This window comes from Schistocerca piceifrons, chromosome 7 (assembly GCF_021461385.2).
Source record: "Schistocerca piceifrons isolate TAMUIC-IGC-003096 chromosome 7, iqSchPice1.1, whole genome shotgun sequence".
NCBI lineage: Eukaryota > Metazoa > Arthropoda > Insecta > Orthoptera > Acrididae > Schistocerca > Schistocerca piceifrons.
In genome coordinates, this window is record NC_060144.1 from 433,032,652 (window position 1) to 433,055,503 (window position 22,852).

General features: G+C 41.7%; 1 protein-coding gene across 2 annotated transcripts in view; it reads left to right on the plus strand.

Annotated features, from left to right (window-relative positions):
* Positions 1 to 21,389, plus strand: part of LOC124709146 (tropomyosin-1) — a 100,672-nt gene extending 79,283 nt beyond the window's left edge. For both annotated transcript variants that reach the window (XR_007005392.1, XM_047240818.1), the window contains one exon: positions 20,576 to 21,389. Coding sequence is in view for 1 of the 2 variants with exons in the window: in XM_047240818.1 (XP_047096774.1) it covers positions 20,576 to 20,658 (83 nt within the window). In the remaining variant the exon portion in view is untranslated. The remainder of the gene's footprint in view (positions 1 to 20,575) is intronic.
* The last annotated feature ends 1,463 nt before the right edge of the window (positions 21,390 to 22,852 follow it).

Below are 22,852 nucleotides of genomic sequence, written 5' to 3' on the forward strand. Positions count from 1 at the left end.
GCTCCGTGTTGTTTTGGTACTGAGAGAATTCGCGACTGTGATAGTTTTGCAGCTGTCGTTCTCGTCTTACTCTTCAATGACAATCCGTCACGATCACTGAATATCCATTTTCGTCCGCGTTGTGGCTTAGCGGATGATGTTTTCACGTTACCTCTGCAGTAAGGCCGTTGGTTCAAATGGTTCAAATGTCTCTGAGTACTATGGGACTTAACATCTGAGGTCACCAGTCCCTTAGAACTTAGAACTACTTAAACCTAACTAACCTAAGGACATCAAACACATCCATGCCCGAAGCAGGATTCCAACCTGCGACCTTAGCGGTCGCGCGGTTCCAGACTGAAGCGCCTAGAACCGCTCGGCCACACGGGCCGGCCAAGGCCGTTGACTGTGCCAGTTACGGATACATAAAATCGCAATGTGACAGCTGCGGTGATAAATAAGAGATATAACTTTTAACGATGGTGGAGTGCGGAGGGATACAGATCGTGAATTAGCAAACCATTATTTCAAACTGTGACAAATTACAACTAAAAATACCAGTTACAGAAAAATGACACTAATAGAAGCTCAGTGTTAGCCCATCCCCAATTGACACCTGCCTGAGCGTGGAGTCGTAGGAGAAGCTCCCAGCCGGCTGGGTGCCGCGCTTCCGGCCTGCGGTGGCTGTTTGGGGCTCCTTATTGATTTCGGCGCGCGCGGCTCTCCGCAGTGGCCTACCTACCACCAGGGCCATTGTCCGCCGCGCACCTTGACCCTGGCCGCACCTGCTCTTCACCTGGGCTCCACCCGCTTGACCTCATTCTCCGGCTCCACCACATAAATCTCGTACTACGCATTACATCGACATCCATACTCTCCCAATCACCGTCAATTACATGGCAGGGGTTACTGTCTATTGTCTTAATGATACGCTGTTTCTGCCATTTGATTGTACAAACTTCTTTATTTTACTCAACCGTAGCGCCCGCTGCTTCGCTCGCGTAGTGTGTATAGTCTGCACAGATTTTTTGTTTTTTGTTCCCCTGTAATCAAATTTTTCTGTTGTTTACAAAGTGCAACATCATCTAAGCTTTTCATGCTAATTAAGGCCACAGTATTACTGCTTTTCCGAATGTACTTCTGACCAAATAGCTATTCTGTTTAACCATGCCTTTTGCGTCCTTGTAGCCATACTTTCACAGGAACTTTCATCCCCTAACACATATTTATTTACACCAGTTGAAATGGTTCAATTGGCTCTGAGCACTATGGGACTTAACTGCTGTGGTCATCAGTCCCCGAGAACTTAGAACTACTTAAGCCTAACTAACCTAAGGACATCACACACATCCATGCCCAAGGCAGGATTGGAACGGGCGACCGTAGCGGTCGCCCGGTTCCAGAATGTAGCGCCTAGAACCGCTCGGCCACTCCGGCCGCCTTTACACCAGTTTTCGTGGATTTAACTTTTAATACTTTTCGTTTCAACAAAACAGTTTCTTTATAATTTTTACCCCCGAAGAGGTTGAACACCCAAAAACATCGAAACACGTCTTTTTTTATTTGTAACTGAGAAGTCAGTTACCAATTTTCATAGCCGTAGCTTTAGAAATGCTTTACTCCTTAATAACGAATTATTTCCAAGAAACTTCCTCCCGCTATTTTACCTCCTTCATGGCAAAATTTCCAAAATTGCTGAAACACACATTTTTTTATTCCTGACTGAGAAACCAAATACTAATCTTCATAGTTCTGTCTTCAAAATAGCGACATATTTTCAAAAAGCCTTCCATCCCCTATTTCATCCGCTTTAGGGGTGGAACTTCGAATAATCACTTCTTAAACGATACCTACAGTCTAAGAGCCACACTCTCTCTTAAGTTCAATTTCCTGTCCTTGGCGATTTAGGCTTGTTGATGACGAGTCATTGAGTCAGTCTGGCCATATTTCACCCCCTTAGGTGTTTAATTTTCTAACCGAGAAGCCAAATGCAAATTTTTGTAGATTTAGCTCTGCAAATGCGTTCATAATGAAACATTTTATAAAACGTTTCATCTCTTATTTCAACCATTTGGGAGTTGAATTTCCAAAAATGCTGCAGCACGTATTTTTTTTGTATTTGCAACCGAAAAGTCAAATACCAATTTTAGTACATATTACTTTGAAAATACTATAGTAGTACTTCGATAATCTTTTATTTTCAAAAAAACTTTTACCCGCTATTTCATTCACATAAGGGGTTAAATGTACAATAATGCTGAAACTTGTATTTCTTTATTTCTGACCGAAAAACCAAATAGCAAATTTCGTAGGTCTGACTACAAAAACTGCCTTAATAGCGACATGTTTTCAAAAAACCTCTCATCCTCTATTTCGTCCCTCTTACGGCTGGAACTTCGAAAAACCCCTCCTTAAACGGCGTCTGTAGTATAAGATCGACACCGCTTCTGAATTTCAAGTTTCTATCCTTTGTGGTTTGGGCTGGGTGAGGATGAGTCTGTGAGTGTGTGGGTCAGCCAGACGGGAAACTGCCTCTTATAAACAGACTACTATCAGATTTCGGCCACAAGCCATTGTCAGGTACAACATTATTGGATATTATTGGACTCAGTTAAGTCAAACTATACCCACCGTTGTTGTACTTCATAGCGAAATCACGACAGTAATATAAAATAAATGGAGTTTGTATACTAAAATGGCGGAACTATCATTTCAACTTTAATACACGACTGTAGCCCCAAAAATATGAGAAGGTAATTACTTTTTTTGTTATTTTGTCACGCGCGAATAAACAATGTATTTAGAAGTGGGCATTTGCCTTCTTTCTTGCCCACATTTCTTTCATACTCTTCCTGTGTGCTTCTTTCCTCTCTTCAGAAGACGGTTTTCCAGTCTTCTGCATTTCTTTTTTTTTCTTGGTCAACTTGCCATTTGTTAATTTTGGTCCCGTAGGTTTTCTGTTTTGGACGTCATCTGGTGTAGCTCTGGCCAACTATTTCTGACTGTATGTAAGATTTTATACATGTCGATGTGGTCTTACCACTGTTTTGTGTCTGACTTTATGTAATTGTTTTCTACCTGAAGGTATGGTTTCTATACTGTAGGAGTTTCTTATCCTGCCATATCGCACTAAGTTGGTAAAAAATTTGTCTATGGATCTATTTGTTCGTGCTTTGAAAACTTATTTTCCTGCTACTAGCGTGATGGAGGCGTTCAAAATTTGATTCATCGACGCCAGCATGCTGACGTCCAGACGCCTTTCTTGCTTTCGTTACAAACTATAGCCTAAATATCTTCTCGCAAAGATTTTTGCTGTATTTGAAATATGTACTTTGTAAAGCTTGTTAGAGGGAGGATATTAGTGTTTAACGTCCCGTCGACAACGAGGTCATTAGAGACGGAGCGCAAGCTCGGGTGAGGGAAGGATGGGGAAGGAAATCGGCCGTGCCCTTTCAAAGGAACCATCCCGGCATTTGCCTGAAGCGATTTAGGGAAATCACGGAAAACCTAAATCAGGATGGCCGGAGACGGGATTGAACCGTCGTCCTCCCGAATGCGAGTCCAGTGTGCTAACCACTGCGCCACCTCGCTCGATGTAAAGCTTGTTACCGCATGTATAGTTAATCACTTTATAAAAAAAGTCGTAAAAGAGAGAAAGAAGAAAATATGTAAAATAAAATTACTTCTAGACGGTGCAGTACCGATAAGCGCTCCCATTGTAGTATTCCTAATAGCTTCCTCAGTGCGATGCCTCAGTTATGTGGATCGAGTTCAGCCCCGCACTAATTTACAAGATGTGTTTAACTGGAATGAATAGTTACGTGGTTGCTGCAATGGATGTTATTGCATAGGTTTGGGGTATGTACCAGTTACCATAAATTATCTTTGTAGTATGGCACTGTTTTGTAATGTGGAAAGTACTTGCTATCTGGTTTCTCTTTTTAAGGATGATTTGATGACGAGGCTAGGCTCGAAACTAGCCATTAAGTAATAAAGAAGATTAACACTTAGCAACTTCGACATTTCTCTGCAATTTATTCCATAATTTCGTAGCCGGCCGGTGTGGCCGAGCGGTTCTAGGCGCTACAGTCTAGAACCGTGCAACCGCTACGGTCGCAGGTTGGAATCCTGCCTCGGGCATGGATGTGTGTGATGTCCTTAGGTTACTTAGGTTTAAGTAGTTCTAAGTTCTAGGGGACTGATGACCTCAGAAATGGCTCTGAGCACTATGGGACTTAACATCTGTGGTCATCAGTCCCCTAGAACTTAGAACTACTTAAACCTAACTAACCTAAGGACATCACACACATCCATGCCCGAGGCAGGATTCGAACCTGCGACCGTAGCAGTCGCGCGGTTCCGGACTGAGCGCCTGAACCGCTAGACCACCGCGGCCGGCTGACCTCAGAAGTTAAGTGCCATAGTGCTCAGAGCCATTTGAACCATAATTTCGTAAACCATAGAATTGCTGACGTCATGCTTTCCAGAATCCTGGAAACTAGTAAATTACGGATCATTTTTGGCCTATGACAGTCTATTTGATCTTATCCGTTTCCGCTTTACTGTTGTTGTGAAAGAATTCAACCTTTTGTTTTGTAAGTCTTCCTGGGTTCCTTCTTTTAATGTGTCCATAGAATCCTAACCAGCGTTTACTAATATCATTACGGATATTTGTCTATTGTTTGATTTCCTGTTTGTCTCTAAGTCGATGTCGTTCATCTACATGCTTACACGCTTTGGCCTACAATTTTTCTTATGATTTTGCGCTCCTTATTCTCAATGTTTTCAGTGTCTGTTTTTTTGTTCAAAATTATTGTTTTTGATCCATAGCGGCATTCTAGTTTAATTTCTGTATTGTAATATCTTAATTTTTTTTGTACCTGCAGTTACATTTCTTTTTGTAGAATATCTTGGGTAAGTAGATATGTTGTTTCCACCTTTGGTATTTAATATCGTTTCCTTTCGTTTCGATTCCATTTGCCTGAATTGTTTCACCGAGATAATTAAGCTGTGTATCTTCTTTAATTATGCCATATTACGTCTCCACAAATTTTGGTGCTCGGTTGTTGCCTGTCACTTGTAGTGTCTTTTCCGCAGTATTTTTTTTTTCAAGAACGCAGTCTGATTTTGGGCTGATGGAATATTACAAATTAAGATTGCTTAATCGTCTCTAAGGTAGGCAATCTACGGATATTTTGCTTCCGCCTAAAGTGAGCGGTTGCTCAACATTGAAGATTGATACCTTTTTGCATCATTATTGTAACTTTTTTCTCGAAGGCGCAGTTTAAAAGTAATGGAGACAGCCCATCTCCTTGTCTTACTCCCGTTTTGATTTCTAAAGGATGTGAGATTACTCCCATAAATTTAGCCTTGGACTTTGAGCCTGTCAGTGACTATTTTATGGCTGCAGGTGGTTTCAGATGTAGACCTTATTCTTTTAATATCGAAAAGAGTGATGCGCAGTCAACAGCGTCATAGGCTTTTTTGAAATTAACAAATCTACAGACTCAGTTTTTGTTACAAATCCTCTGACGTCTGCTCTGGGCAAGAATGGCCCTGTCTGTATCCTACCTGATATTTTCAATTTTCTTTCTTTTTGTTGTATAAGATTAATTTCCGACTCATTCACGGATGCGTGACAATGGTTAGGTTTGCCCGCCCGGTTAGCCGTGCGGTCTAACGCACTGCTTTTCGGATTGGGAAGGAGCGCCTGGTCCCCGGCACGAATCCGCCCGGCGGACTTGTGTCGAGGTCCGGTGAGCCGGCCAGTCTGTGTGTGGTTTCTAGGCGGTTTTCCATCTGCCTCGGCGAATGTGGGCTGGTTCCCCTTATTCCGCCTCAGCTACACTGTGTCGGCGATTGCTGGGCAAACAAGTTCTCCACGTACACGTACACTACCATTACTCTACCACGCAAACGTAAGGGCTACACTCGTCTGATATGGGACGTTCCCTGGGGGAGGGGGGGGGGGGGGTCCACAGGGGACCGTACCGCACAATAACCCTGGGTTCGGTGTGGGGCGGCGGAGGGGTGAAGTGGACTGCGGTAGTCGTCGTGGGGTTGTGTGGACCACTGCGGCTGCGGCGGGGACTGAGCCTCTCAGTCATTTCTAGGCCCGGGGTTAACATACAATATAATACAATGGTTAGGTTTTATTGCAACATATGTTAAGGATGTCTGCCTGCATAGCTGAGTGCTGTGTGGAGGAACCGGATAAATTACCGGTACCTCCAGGTATTTTTTCTTAGTGGCAGGACTTGAACAGGATGCACTAGGCCTCGTGATGCAAACTGAGCAGATACTTGACCGAACAGTAGCTAGGGAAATTAATAACACCCGAGTGAGTGGTGCGCTGAACCGGCGCCTATCCATACCACACCTTAATGACATCAATGGCACAGGATGACGCGGCGGCCGATCGGTACTATCGGTCCCTCACGGCCAGTACGCAGAGCTGGAATGTATTGTGTGTCCACAAAGTCCCGCTATCATTTCAAAAAAATCGTAACTTGGAAACTATTAGTTTACTATAGCATCGTTGTTGATTTCAAAACGTTTAGCAGCTCTCCGAGTTTTTTTTTCTGTTGTTCCAGAATTTCTTTGTATATCCACTTGTCGGCCGTGGAACATCAAGATGATATTAGAGTTCCGGCTATGTACAGGCCAGCATCGCTGAGTCAACACTTCTGTTAGTTTATTCGCCCACGGACAGGGGCAATGTCATTGACTGTTGTATACATGGAATCCTTGACGTAACCTTGCAAGAAATAGTCTATCGGTTGGGCGTAGGTGTAATGCGAAGTGGAGCATCAAGATCCTTCAACCTCACAGGAATTGTGTTATTCAGTGCATATTGCATATTCAAACTCCAATATGGGGTGCGCTGAAATGTAGCTTGCACCTGTCAACAAGGGGACACAGGGGAACGCCCACTCCGAGGAAGGTGTTTCACGCTGGTAAGCAACGTATTTGTTGACTCTTCTAGGAAGGTGCGCAATCGGAACCTTAAGAATAAACCACGTTGTGAGGCAGAAAACCTCTCTTGCAACGTCTGCCACAAGAGTTGGTTGATCATCTCTGTGACGCTTTCCTGCTTAATAAATGAACCTCTAAGGAAATGCGCCACTTTTCTTTGTATCTCCTCAATTTCCTCTGTCAGTCTCATCAGGTATGGATCACATACTTACGAGCAATGTTCAAGCATTAGTCGAACGAGCGATTTGTAAGCTACTTCCTTTGTTGATGGACTACATTTCCTGAGAGGTCTTCCAATGACTCTGTCTGGCATCCGCCTTAATCGCAATTAACATTATGTGGTCATTCTATTTCATATCTCTCCATACGCAAACTCCTAGGTATTTTATGATCGTTCTGCATACAGTAAAGGCTCTTTCTGTCTATACATTCGTAATCTCTCACGTTTTTTATGTTGAAAGTCACTTGCCACTCCCTGCACCAAATGTCGATCCTCTTCAAGTCTTCATGCATTTCGCTACAATTTTCTAGCGTCGCGACTTCTCTGTACGCAACAGCATCATCCACGAAATGTCTCATGGACTTCTGATGTGGTCTACTGGGTCATTTATACATACTGTGGAAAGTAATAGTCCTATAAAACCTCCCTGGCACACCCGAAGTTACTTTTACGTCTGAAGGCTTCTCTGCGTTGAGAATGTTAGAAGCTCCTCATTCCAGTCACATAGTTGGTGTGATATCCGTATTTGGTTCATCAGGCAGTTTTTACATAATGTATAGTTTATACATAATGTAAAAAATGTGGCTGTACATCCTCATTTTCATCCGACACTAGTGTGAGTTTAATTGCAATAATATTTGTCCTAGCATAGCCGATGAATTACTTTCCCAAAATACACTCCTGGAAATTGAAATAAGAACACCGTGAATTCATTGTCCCAGGAAGGGGAAACTTTATTGACACATTCCTGGGGTCAGATACATCATATGATCACACTGACAGAACCACAGGCACATAGACACAGGCAACAGAGCATGCACAATGTCGGCACTAGTACAGTGTATATCCACCTTTCGCAGCAATGCAGGCTGCTATTCTCCCATGGAGACGATCGTAGAGATGCTGGATGTAGTCCTGTGGAACGGCTTGCCATGCCATTTCCACCTGGCGCCTCAGTTGGACCAGCGTTCGTGCTGGACGTGCAGACCGCGTGAGACGACGCTTCATCCAGTCCCAAACATGCTCAATGGGGGACAGATCCGGAGATCTTGCTGGCCAGGGTAGTTGACTTACACCTTCTAGAGCACGTTGGGTGGCACGGGATACATGCGGACGTGCATTGTTCTGTTGGAACAGCAAGTTCCCTTGCCGGTCTAGGAATGGTAGAACGATGGGTTCGATGACGGTTTGGATGTACCGTGCACTATTCAGTGTCCCCTCGACGATCACCAGTGGTGTACGGCCAGTGTAGGAGATCGCTCCCCACACCATGATGCCGGGTGTTGGCCCTGTGTGCCTCGGTCGTATGCAGTCCTGATTGTGGCGCTCACCTGCACGGCGCCAAACACGCATACGACCATCATTGGCACCAAGGCAGAAGCGACTCTCATCGCTGAAGACGACACGTCTCCATTCGTCCCTCCATTCACGCCTGTCGCGACACCACTGGAGGCGGGCTGCACGATCTTGGGGCGTGAGCGGAAGACGGCCTAACGGTGTGCGGGACCGTAGCCCAGCTTCATGGAGACGGTTGCGAATGGTCCTCGCCGATACCTCAGGAGCAACAGTGTCCCTAATTTGCTGGGAAGTGGCGGTGCGGTCCCCTACGGCACTGCGTAGGATCCTACGGTCTTGGCGTGCATCCGTGCGTCGCTGCGGTCCGGTCCCAGGTCGACGGGCACGTGTACCTTCCGCCGACCACTGGCGACAACATCGATGTACTGTGGAGACCTCACGCCCCACGTGTTGAGCAATTCGGCGGTACGTCCACCCGGCCTCCCGCATGCCCACTATACGCCCTCGCTCAAAGTCCGTCAACTGCACATACGGTTCACGTCCACGCTGTCGCGGCATGCTACCAGTGTTAAAGACTGCGATGGAGCTCCGTATGCCACGGCAAACTGGCTGACACTGACGGCGGCGGTGCACAAATGCTGCGCAGCTAGCGCCATTCGACGGCCAACACCGCGGTTCCTGGTGTGTCCGCTGTGCCGTGCGTGTGATCATTGCTTGTACAGCCCTCTCGCAGTGTCCGGAGCAAGTATGGTGGGTCTGACACACCGTTGTCAATGTGTTCTTTTTTCCATTTCTAGGAGTGTAGTTCTATGTAATATAACTACATGCTAGTTTTCATTGTTACATAAATGGGTAGGACACAAGCGAATGCGCAGTTTGTGCTATACAAACGCATACGTTGTGATTTAAGTTGTCTCAGGATATATGATGTGTTGACGTGGAAAGATGACCCAGCAGAACGTAGAAATACCGTCTGAGGAAGTGCTGTAATGGTTAGGACAATGAACACGCAGTTGGGGGGACGTCGGCTCTATCCATGCCCGACCTATCAAGATTTAGGATTTTCGTTGTTTTCTAAAATCAATTAACACGACTGTCGGCACATTTTCTTTGAAAAGGACAGTGCCCTATCCTTCTAATATCCAAGCTTTTGCTGCGTCGTTGCTACCACTGAAGCGAAACAAAACCTTCACAATCTTGCCAACTAAAACTTGGGTGGCGTTACCGTCAGCTAAAACATGTATGCACTTTAAATTCAGCATTTTGCAGCAATATGACACATCACGAATGCAGTTTGCGCAATATCGGGACGATGAAACAAAATATGTTGTTCTAGACATCTATTTATATACGCTGCAGAAGTGTACCAATTTCAAATTTTGTACGAGTATGTTGCAAATGGAAAACAACTATCCGCAAATGACATAGGCATAGATGTTCAGGCCAACCAATACACTGTTCACAGTAAAATATACAAGGATTCGTCGAACGAAAACATAAAATAATAATAATTTGTTAAATATGATTTATGGAAAAAAATTGGAAGACAAGTGTGCCATTTTTCGACATAACTGACGTCCAATACACTTCCTCAAGTGCACAGGAAGTGCACAGATTTCCCTGATTAAAAAAAAAAAAAAGCCTCGGTGTCTTGTGCGCTTGGTGTACCTCTTCATCGGAATGACATTTCTTTCCTCCTATCGCTTCTTTGATCAGTCTAAACACGTCTTAGACACCTGAGGCAGGTTCTGTTGGTTCTGTTTAGTACGGCGAATGTGAGAATCGAAATGGAAGTCAGTGATGGTGCAGTTGCTTCACAGGCAGCATGAGTGGGACCGGTCAGATTGTAAAATGGCAGTTGCAGTCAGACGCCCGCGTCCATTTTATCTGACTGCAGGCCGAAGTTGATTTTTTTAACAAATCCGAATATGACGCTCTAAGTGATAGTGTTGCAAGATAAAACTTCGTTCATCCCTAAAGATAGTCAGGACAACCACCCCTCCAGATGGCTGCACCCTAAACTTCTGTTTTGGTGATGTGAAATGGCGCGATTATTTTCTTGCTCTTTGGTTTCAGCTTGATGGTAGCATATTCTGGTCTCACATCCTGTAAAGACACACGCAAAGCATTCATCACCTTTGTGTCAGTACGACTTAAAAATTCTTCACAGCCGTCAACATGCCTCTCTTTCACTTCTCATCTTGCAGACACTTTACAAACCCCAAGCGCATCACGAATAATGAGACTGTTCAGCCATGTCTAATGTCCAGATTTGACGGTATTTCATCAACCATCACACGATGATTGTGCATCACAATGGCTTCACTTGCTGCGATGAACTCCAATGTCACAATGTGATGTGCCTGACCTGAGCAGGTAGCGTATGCTACGGAATTCGAGTCATTTCTGAACTTCCTACTCCACTAGCACACTTGTTGCAGTGATAAACATGCTTCAACCTACTGGGCACTTATTAGAAAAAGAATTTCAATATTTTCCGTGCTTTCGCTGCTCAGAAGACGTGTGATAGAACGCTATTTCTCGTGGGTGCATCCGCAAGCGGGACAGTCGCTGTAAACGGGTATCGTGGCAGCGTTTCGCTTGTCTGCTGCATGCTGCTATTTGTTGGAGGTTGTTTACGACACTGGTAACAGTGCTGCTAATTTATAGAACAATGGCACTAGAAAGAGTGTGTTTATTAAGTTTCTTTTTAGGTTTTCATTTAACTCCTCTTCGCAATTTTTAAACTGTGGTGATATCACCACAATGTCACACTAAAAGCAATCACATGTTGTAGATTTATTAAAAACCTTTATTTGGCCGGGATCGTCACATCAGGTAATTATGAAAGGAACTAGCTTTTTAAAATATGTACTGTAACTGTCTCAGCTGCAGTTACATTTGATAACAAGTTTCGATAAGATTTAATGATTATCTTCAAATCTAAAAATAATATGAAATAAAACAGTAATAAATAACTATTTATTTACATAAAGTAGAATGAAAATATTTAAAATTTAAATTCTTAAATTTGTGCCTCAATAAGTAGATAACATAGACTCACAACATTTAAAATTAATCATGTGTTGTGAAAAGTCAAATTTCTCTCTAAAAGTTTTTCTCTAAAAAGAACATAATCATAAGCTGCAAAATAAAAGGAACAGCAGTATAGTAAACTTGACTCAACATTCAGTCGTATGCAGCTTTTTATTAAACCCATCGTGCATCATACAGAACGATGTGTCATGGATGATTGGTAGAGGAGAGAGAAAGATGGAAGGAGGAGAGAAGAGGCACTTATAGTTAGCAGTATTAAAATGTAACAAATATGTTGCCTGAAGAGAGTAATACAATAAATTTAAAACAAAGAATAAGTTTGGATAATGTACCAAGCCTTGAAGCATCAAACATCTTTTTAAAATTGAATTGCAACATTGGTCTAAAATACTGAGTGAACGAAGCACTCACCAGAGTGCGTTTGAGGTGTGTCTTTTCTGCTTGTGTACAGTGGGCTCAGTGTGTATGCGGCCACTCTTCCAAGCCCTCTTCCTCCCCATACACATTATCCATTACATATGGGGCTGTATGGTGTGAAGTGGGTTAGTATAACACTGGGTACCGCTAAATATTGCCACAAGTTTACGGAAGTTCTCTGCTTTTTATTTTACAGCTTGTATCTTTTTTAAGAGGTGTTTGATTTTCCACAGCTCATGATTAATCAGGTAAAGCTTTAAGAATTTTAAGTTTTAAATAGCGTCAATCTATGTTATTTACTTATTCAGGTAAAATTTTAAGAATTTTCAATTTTAAATATTTTTAGTCTATATTATCTTCTTAAATAGTTATTTATTAATGGTTTACTTTAATTTTACTTTTCGATCCGAACATGATCACTGAAAGTGACCGAATGAAGTTACGAAATGTGACTAATTGCACGTAAGGCTGTTACAATAAATATTTGAAAAAAATTTATCCATCTGTTCAAAAATGTTCAAATGTGTGTGAAAGCTTATGGGACTTAACTGCTAAGGTCATCAGTCCCTAAGCTTACATATTTCTTAACCTAAATTATCCTAAGGATAAATACACACACTCATTCGCGAGGGAGGACTCGAATTTCCGCCGGGACCAGCCGCACATTGCATGACTGCAGCGCCCCAGACCGCTCGGCTAATCCCGCGCGGCTATCCATCTCTGAGATCTCTCGTGACAATATGTCATTCGTTATTAAACTGGCTTTTATTGCTTGAATGATCTGTCAATGAAAGCGCTCTTTTTCATTAAAAAGTGATTAACCTATGGTAATTATGTTAAATGTTTTTAAACCGGCACCAAATTTGTGACGTCCAGGCTTAAAGAGAAGAGCGACATGAACAGTGGCAGCCTTTTTTCTCTTTTAACCCTACCACTATCAACATATTTTCCATAACATGCATTAGCTACTGGAGCGGGGGGCGACTTTATACCCGCGTTTTTGTTGTTGTTTCTTAAGTCCAAGGATTGGTTTGATGCAGCTCTCCATGCTGCTCTATCCGTGTGAGCGTCTTCACTTCGATAAACTACTGAAACCTAAATCTTTCGGATTCTGCTCACTGCATTCGTCTCTTGGCCTCCGTTTACGACTTCTCCCGTCCCTCCCACACACTTCCCTCATATACTAAATTGGCGATCCACTGATGTCTCAGAATGTGCCCTATCAACGGATCCTTTCTTTTGATCTAGTTGTCACAAATGTCTTGTCTTCCTAATTTTATTAAGTACTTCCTCATAGTTACGCCACTAACCCATCTAATCCTCAACATTCTTCTGTAGCACCACATTTCGAAAGCTTCTATTCTCTTTTTATCTAAACTGTTTATCATCCATTTCCACTTTCATACATGGCTACACTCCAGGCAAATGCCTTCAGAAAATACTTCCTAACACTTAAATCTACATCCGAGTTAACATGTTTCCCTTCTTCAGAAATGCTTTTCTTGCCATTGCCAGTCTACATTTTGTACCCTCTCTACTCTGACCATCATCAGTTATTTTGCTGCCCAAGTAACAAAACTCATCAACTACTTTAAGTGCCTCGTTTCCTAATCTGATTCCCTTAGCATCACGCGATTTAATTCGACTACATTCCATTATCCTTGTATTGCTTTTGTTGACGTTCATATTATATTCTCTTTTCAAAATACTGTCCATACCGTTCAACTGCTCTTCCAAGTTTTTTGGTGTCTCCGAAGGAATTATAGCAGCATCGGCAATCCTCAAAATTTTTATTTCTTTTCCCGAACTTTAATTACTAATCCAAATTTTTCTTTGGTCTCCTTTACTGTTTGTTACGCTGGGGGTAATTTATGACCATCAACAAAAAAATTTAAAAATGAAAATTTTGTTCATTGTTGTTGACTTTTAGTTCTAACGTACTTAGTAAAGAGATATTGATGTGCAAGTAAGTTCCTGAACTTGAAAATACTGAATATGACATTGATTGCAGAAAGTGAGATCACTTCTAAGAATAAAATTTTTGGATTATGTTTAACTGAGAAATGTAAAATATTTATGGAATACGACAGAAGACTTCGTTAAAAACAATAAATACTTTTTTAGAACTTTAAAATGTATATTGACTGACTAAATTACAATATTTTTAAAAGGTGGGCATAAAGTACAGGTCTCCTACCCCTACCCCCACCCCCAATTGGCCCCTTGGTATTTCAAGGGTTAAGGACGTTCCTTTTTTATACTGCAAATGCACATACACCACCATTTCCTTCCCCATTGAACGAAGCTTTTGCTGTGGGATGTCGGTCGGCGAGATATCTCTACAGAAACTGGCTGTTGATGCAATAACGCTAGTGTCGCTCAGAGAGATGAACCTGCCGTTGGCGGCCATGTTCTCGATGTAACGCCTGTAATGAGAACGAGGCACGCTGTGGCGGCGTTTATGTGAGAAGAGACGCAAACTGGGAGGGGCGTGGCGCGTCGAGTTCTTCCGCTTCGCTGGGCTGGGCTGGTCGACACAGGCGCCTAGCCGCCTACCCTCACCTCGCCTCACCTCAGGCTCGCCGTTTTTTCTCCTCGCTGCCACACCACACGCACAGTGAGTCACGCCAACAGCTCCGTTCGATACGGCGTCCGCATTGTTGGTAATCTGTAGAGAGGCGTCAGCGTGTCCGTAAGGTCACCCGCCATGGAGCGCCATTAAAGCAGCACTGGCAGTCCATTATCACCACTGACACCCTGTTGAGTCACCCAGCGCCAGATCCAAATACGATGGTATTCAGAAGTCCCCAAAATATAATGTTGTTGTTGTTGTTGTTGTGGTCTTCAGTCCTGAGACTGGTTTGAGGCAGCTCTCCATGCTATTGTATCCTCTGCAAGTTTCTTCATCTCCCAGTACTTACTGCAACCTACATCCTTCTGAATCTGGTTAGTGTATTCATCTCTTGGTCTCCCTCTACCATCTCTTGGTCTCCCATCCGCGCTGCCCTCCAATGCTAAATTTGTGATCCCTTGATGCCTCAGAACATGTCCTACCAACCGGTCCCTTCTTCTTGTCAAGTTGCGCCACAAACTCCTCTTCTCCCTAATTCTATTCAAAACCTCCTCATTAGTTATGTGATCTACCCATCTAAGCTTCAGCATTCTTCTGTAGCACCACATTTCGAAAGCTTCTATTCTCTTCTTGTCCAAACTATTTATCGTCCATGTTTCACTTCCATAAATGGCTACACTCCATACAAATACTTTCAGAAACGGCTTCCTGACACTTAAATCTATACTTGATGCTAACAAATTTCTCTTCTTCACAAACGCTTTCCTTGCCATTGCCAGTCTACATTTTACATGCTCTCTACTTCGACCATCATCAGTTATTTTGCTCCCCAAATAGCAAAACTCCTTTACTACTTTAAGTGTCTCATTTCCTAATCTAATTCCCTCAGCATCACCCGACTTAATTCGACTAGATTCCATTATCCTCGTTTTGCTTTTGTTGATGTTCATCTTATATCCTCCTTTCAAGACACTGTCCATTCCGTTCAACTGCTCTTCCAAGTCCTTTGCTGTCTCTGACAGAATTTCAATGTCATCGGAGAACCTCAAAGTTTTTATTTCTTCTCCATGGATTTGAATACCTACTCCGAATTTTTCTTTTGTTTCCTTTACTACTTGTTCAATATACAGATTGAATAACATCGGGGAGAGGCTACAACCCTGTCTCACTCCCTTCCCAACCACTGCTTCCCTTTCATGTCCCTCGACTCTTATAACTGCCATCTGGTTTCTGTACAAATTGTAAATAGCCTTTCGCTCCCTGTATTTTACCCCTGCCACCTTTAGAAATATAGTATATTGCATAATAAATAAATAAATAAAACACCCATAAGAGAAGGAGGAGACGAAATGAAACTTCACTGATTGTGTAGGCACGTGGTACTATTTCAGTAATTACGAAATGCAGTCAATTTACAACTAACTGGGCAATACAAGTCCACTTATCGATATGAAGCTGCACACCCTCTGTTCTGGATGCACGGTGCGGGGGGAGGGGGAGGGGGCGAGCCTCCTTAACTCTCCTGAATCAGGCCGGTCAACAGCTCTTATAACTGGTTCTTCATATGCTGTACACTCACAATGGGACGGAATTGACAGCTGAGCTTGTCTCGCGAATGTTCTTTTCCAGACTGAGATCCAGATCATTCTGACCGCAGGAGTACCTCACCATCACGCACAAAGTTCATAGAGGCGTGTGCCATGTGTACAGAAGCATTGTCCTCTTGAAAAGGGGTACCACCATACCGTCACGTGAGAGGTTGCACATAAGGATGCAGGATGTCCGTGACATACCGTTGTGCAGTCAGAGTTCCTTCAATCACTACCAACCATAACCTGAAATCTTATCCGATGGCTCTACACACCATGATGTAAGAAGTAACATCACTGCGCATCTCCAAAACATCGTAAAAATTGCACCTGTCCCCACGTCACCGCCAACTGATAATGCTGCCTCATACGAGTACCCGGTATTACCGTATCCGTTACAGTGAGTACTCAACATCGGAGGCCCTTAACATCCCTTCTATACCCTTTCAAGGCATGGTAATAACACTAAACGCGCACATCACTGATGAATTCTGGCGACCATTAGTCCAGTATTTGACAATTATTTCTTAAACGTAGAGACATGGAAACTTCATTTAACAATGAAAACAAATACTTTATAAGGAATAAGATGTTTAATAATTTATAAAAAATTAATAGAGAAAGTCGTCTCATGCAGGAAATACACAAAGCAAAAAGAGAACTTTTTGATCGAATCCTGAGACAATAGATGTTTGGCAAAACGTTATTGAAGAAAAAATTACTATGCCAATAGAGTCGAGTTAGAACTAAATAACACCTCTTCACAGAGTTGAAGAGAACACTGTTGTACTACAGCACAAAATTAATGAAAATATAAGCAGCAGGCCGACCAATATGACTGCAGCAACGCAGATTACTATTTACATTGTTTTGACGATGAATTATTACAGCATACATCTTTCCTTCGATGTGTTTCTAAGTAATTGTGTGTGTTGCAGCTGGCCCCAATAGTATTAGTTTTAAGACATAATTAATGTTAAGTTATTTTAAATATATGAAAGACTTATCAGTTAAGATAAATGTACTTCAAATAAATAATGTGTACACTGTTTGGCATTATGAAAATATGCATCATACAATTTGTATCTTTCAATCTATGTGATAACTAATATTGGAACCGCTACTTCTTTTAGGAACAGCTATAATTTTTATGCTGGAGCAGTGTGTTTACTTACTAGGATGAGTTTATCATTCATAACGATAGTTCATTTAGTAGTTGCTAGGACAATCGAGTAACAGATGTGGGGATGAGAAAATTATAAATACGAGAGGGGACTCAAAAGAATCTAAAATTAGTTACATACCTTTAGCTTCACAAAAATGTTTGCAATTGGGATCACCATGAAAATAGTGTCAAAGTAGTACCTAATGCACTTGTCTCAACATTTCATCCATTGATGCGAACTGTTTTTAGATCCACACAAAATTATTTCAGAAAATTCCTTAAATGATTTTCGTCGACTTTTCTTTCCTGAGAAAGATTGACTTCTACGATGTTTTTCACTCTGGAGAACAATGTAAGTCACCGCCAGCCATTTCCAAAGCCGTTTATTAAAATACTCCGCCCAAGTATGTTATCATCACATGAGTTTCTCAGACTCTTTGTGGCCGTCGACATTGTCATGTTGGAGGAGATAATGCCTCACGCAAACATTTTAGTAGCACTTTTACGTGTCACACATCACTAGCTGGTTAACTACGACACATTACAGGACAAATTCGTGGTGAACTGCCCTCTCCATGGTAAAAGACAAACCACTATCGTTTCCTCCATTAATATCAGCTACTATCTGCAGTCGTGGTAGACAAAAATGAACGTGCCAGTCGGGTCCTGAATACTACGCAAGTTTGACTGGCCGCTGTGTCATCCTCTGCTAATGGAGTAATTTGGATGTGATATGGAGGTGTCTGCGGTCAGCATGCTGCTTTCCTAGACGTTGTCGGCAGCTTTTCGAACCTGGAAGCCGCTACTTCTCAAACAAGTAGCTCATTAGTTGGCCTCAAGAGAAAAAAAAGTATCCTTGGAAGTACCAGGAATTGAAGCCAGGTCTTCTGCATGGAAATTAGAGACGCTGATCGCTCAGGTGCAGAAGTAGACATAATCGTGGTGTGAAGCAGTTTTCCATTCTCTCTGCTGTTGCCTGGTGTTTGGGTCGTACTCATGACACCACGTATGGTCACCCCTAATAACGTTTGACAAAAAATTTATATTAGTGTGTTGTTGTGTGTTGCCTGCAACTGCAAAAAGCCTAATGCGTGATACGGCGTTTCTCAAAATAAGGTATACCAACCTAACTCACGTTTCCTCACGCTTCACAATTGGCAAGTTGATTTAAGACAATGTCTTCTTAGCGGAAGAATTCGTCTCTAAGATGCCATAGCATTTTCTTTCTTTTCTGCCCATCTTAAGAACTCGTTAATTCGGATGAGATTCTTTTCTTCTTGTCCTTTTTCTGTTACAATATTATTTCATTGTCATACTTTGCAACCTTCTTTGCTGTACTGTCCATTACTTCATTTTCCTGGGTCTAATACAATTATAGAAACCTATGGCACCATCAATTTTTGATGTGAAATTTATCCTGTAGCAAATATCGGTTTCCTGTTTTCCGATTTTGTCACATCCCTGTGCACCTCTTAGATCCCGCGTACTTCAGTTCTCGTGTTCACAAGAAAGTTCAATATTTAATGTGCTCAGGTCCCTTTCTCCGCAAGTTCTGGATCCTACATAATCCTGTTCTTACGTGGTTCTGACTTTTATAAATAATAAAGCCTTAGGTTCTACAACGTCTGGTAACGTCTTAATTTGTCGTTGATCGAATGTTTCCTTTTACTGTAGATGTTCATAGTGAGTCAGTATGCTAAATTCAACTTGTTTATGAGTGCTCTTACAGCATCTTTTTCTATGAGTCAGATCCATTTTCTTAAGTATTTAAATGTCTCTACTACTTCAGTTATAATGAATATAAGGAAACATTTACGATAGCCTTTATGTTTTTAAACCATAAAGTTGAGTATCGACGTGTCGTCTTCCTGTATTCGGGGCCGGTTTAGGGTTCAAGTGACCCAAGCGGCCGGTTGACCGTGTTTCTCAATTTGTAACTACTTTCATTACACTTTTTCTAAAATTTAACTACTTGCTACTGAGTTAATTCACGTGTAACATATAGTTTACGCAGCTAAATAGTATCTTATGTTTAATGCAAGTAAAGTAAGTAAACACCACTCACGCATTAGGCATTAGGCCTGTTCCGATTGCTGCCTATAAGGCAGTACGAGGATCAATCTATGATTGCGACACATGTGATCAACATGCCGCTAATCCCTCCAGCCTATATTACCGGTAGACGAATCCTGACGATGCCGCTGCTTCTTTATTCAAGCAGCTCCTCATTTGGTCTCACAAGGGCTGAGTGGACTCCTTACGAGCCTTCCTTTACTCAGAACAACTCAGGAGGTACCAGGAATCGAAACCAGATCTTTCTGCACCAAATACAGCGACGCTTGGCTACGGATATCAATAAAAGATTACGTGATTTTTGTTGCATTCTGTACCACTTTTTCTGATGTAAACTGAAATAATTTAAAAATAATATTATTTAACAGCTGCATTACTAAACTGAAATATAACACAAATTGTGTATTAGCATTCTTTCTACACAATTTAAGAGATAGCACATTTTTATTAACGTTAGAACAATACGATGGTTTTACCTCTTTCTGTTTTCACTTTAAGATCTCAGAAACAACATTATGCTGGAATTTTTTCCTCTTTTTGTATTTAGCACTGTAATAAGATAAAGAAACTTGTTTCTGCTACTGATGATTGCCTCTGTAGTTCTTAGTTTAAAATAAAATAAGCAAACCCATTTGCAGCATCACTGTATTTAATTAGGGAAGGCAGCTAACGCTTGAGGAATGTGTGTGGGAGGAGGGGGGTGGGGGAACAAGATGATGATATGCCGCTTATATGGAAAAATGTTCTTGAACCAACCCTGCATATATTCGTTAGCTGGAATTCTAGCTGATATTTAACTATCCACTGCAGTATTTGATTTCTGAAGCCTTCTGGGGGTTTCAGGCAAATTGTTTCAACTAGTTTCCTACTCGTTATCTTCAGGCAACGATGCATATTAGGAAATTCGTTGCAATGTTGCTACAAGGCGACTGTGACGAGAAGGAAACTCATTGGAACGTTACTAAAAAACACGCTGCCACTCGGCTGATTCCCCGACAAGATTTTATCAGTGTAATTTTCCGGGGAAGCATCCACTCGCATACAGTGTTTAGACGCTAGATTTGAAGAAACTGTATGTTTTCAGTGTTCAACGCGAGTCATTTTTGAAGCTCTTTCTGTGAAAATATTTGGGTAGAAATAGTAATATAACGGGAAATGATGAACGACAGTTTGCAAGCAGGCTTTGGCAGTCTGTCCTCGCTAACTGGTGCGACGTACCTTTTGTTTCGCAGACGAGCTGGGCATCAACAAGGACAGATACAAGTCGCTGGCCGACGAGATGGACTCCACTTTCGCCGAGCTGGCCGGCTACTAGAGCAATGCCACCCGCTTCTGACGTCACTGCTGCCACCGACACCAGAGCCATCATCTCGCAGGCTGCCGCATCTCCACCGACATCCACCAAAGGCAGCAAGAGTCCTGCAACAACGACCAACTGGCAAATGGCACTGCCACTCACAACAATGCTTTTCATGTGTTTTCTCTCTTCCTTTCTTCTCGCTTCTCTCTTTCTCCTACGTTCCTTCTCTAATTTAGCTGTAAAATCGCTCAGCAGCTCCAGTCTCTTTCTATCTTTCTCTCTCTGTCTTTCTCCACTTTGGCTTGCTTTAAAATCGATTGATACGGGAAAAGAAACTTACAGGCAATCGTCCACTCATTCTGACGTCCATGGGGCTCTTACGGGAGGCGCATTCTCAAAACTAAGTGCGCCGAATGATGTTTCACACTTTTCATCACATACCATGAATGAAGCCTGCATAAAATTAGACGCGTGCAAACATCACGTTCAACATATCATTGACTATTATGTTTTCTGTATCTTCTTTCAGTTTTGTTGTAAGAAGTTAACTGGACAATACTCGAGACCAGTTCTGATATGGAGTAACATATTGACAATGTTGAGAGTACTTGTGTTTTAAATATAGAGCAGATATGTCAACTAAAAGCTCAATATCTGTAAATTTTAGTTCTTTAATTAAATTATTGAACTAAACCAGAAGTTTAGTGTCCACTTTATTTTTCGAATAAAATAACTGTGACGTTCAACGAGCTTTGCTTTGCTCTGAATTATTTTACCTTGAACCAGTTTACACCAGTTTTTACAGTTTTAAATCAAAGTTTTGGGCAACAATGAAAAAAAGTTGTTACTGACCACACCTCATGATGGACATCAACAATTTATACCGTGAAACAAAGATAGTAATAAATGAATAGCAGGAAAGAGCGAATAAGACAAAAATAAATGACTGAATGAGAAAAGGATATTATCTGCGACTCACTGTTTTTGGCATTTGTACTAACGGTGTCTTTAAACTATGGAAGTCATAAAATTATCGAGGGTTTAAATCGGTAAGTACATCAGTCTAAGTGCACTGCTTTTTGATGATAAAGTAATAATTCAAGAAAGTGAAAACAAATTCCAGTTACTAGAAGGCTGGAATAACCAAAAAAATACAGAATACAATCTTAGAATCTCTTTACGTTAAACATAAGTTATGGTCTTAACCAAAAAAATACAGAACATAATATCAGAATCTCTTTACGTTAAACATAGGTTATATCCTTTCAACGTAAACACAAAGTAAGGAAAGAGTTAACAAACAAAAAAAAAAAAAAAAAAAAAAAAAAAAAATTGAAGACTAGTCACATTTTAAATATCTGGGTGGAGATATGAGTTACGATAGTAATTCAAGTAAATTATGCACAAATTCTAGCAGTTTGAAGAACAGAAACAGAATATTTAGATGCAAAATCAAGAGAGTAAAAAGAATTGTGTTAAACTGTTGGCATCACACAAATAAATAGGGAGAGGACTGCAAAATACAAGCAAAAGGTACAGGACTCTTAAGGAGAGCGAAGAGCTGTCCAGGAAGAGATCTGATTGGAAATAACGTTCAAGGTGTGTTGAATGTATACGCTACTAACAATGAAAGTGTTGAATACAGATGTAGTAGAAATAATATACGAATATAATGAGGGAAGAAAGACACCCCAGATAATGCTGAGATATTTTCCGAAATGAATAAGAGACAAACCGATCAGGAAAAAGGAGACTATGAACATTATGAAGATGGAATAGTCAGTGTTCCGGCGTAAAGATAAGCGCCGGCACGAAGATGAAGAACGCAAGAGGAGAGAAAGCTGTGAGACGACGTCAGTCAATAGTACGCTGACTAGGGCCGCATCACAGCAGGAGCGGCCTCTATCCGAAGAGAATATAACCGCCGCTCCTGCCAGTCTTGGCTGGACAGTAGAAGACGCGCAGACTAGAAGAGAGCACTAGATGAGCCGTGACTTGTGATCCATATCCATTACTTGCATGGGCATTGTATACAGCGAAAGACATTGATTATTTGCATGTCGCCAATTGCTTTCGATACGACATTGTAAATCAAAGTTAAGTATTGTCAATTCAATTACTGTACTAAACGCCATTAATACGATTTGCTTGTATGTTGTCTAGCTATCCGAAAACAACTTCCTAGGCACCCTATAAGACACGAGTGGGC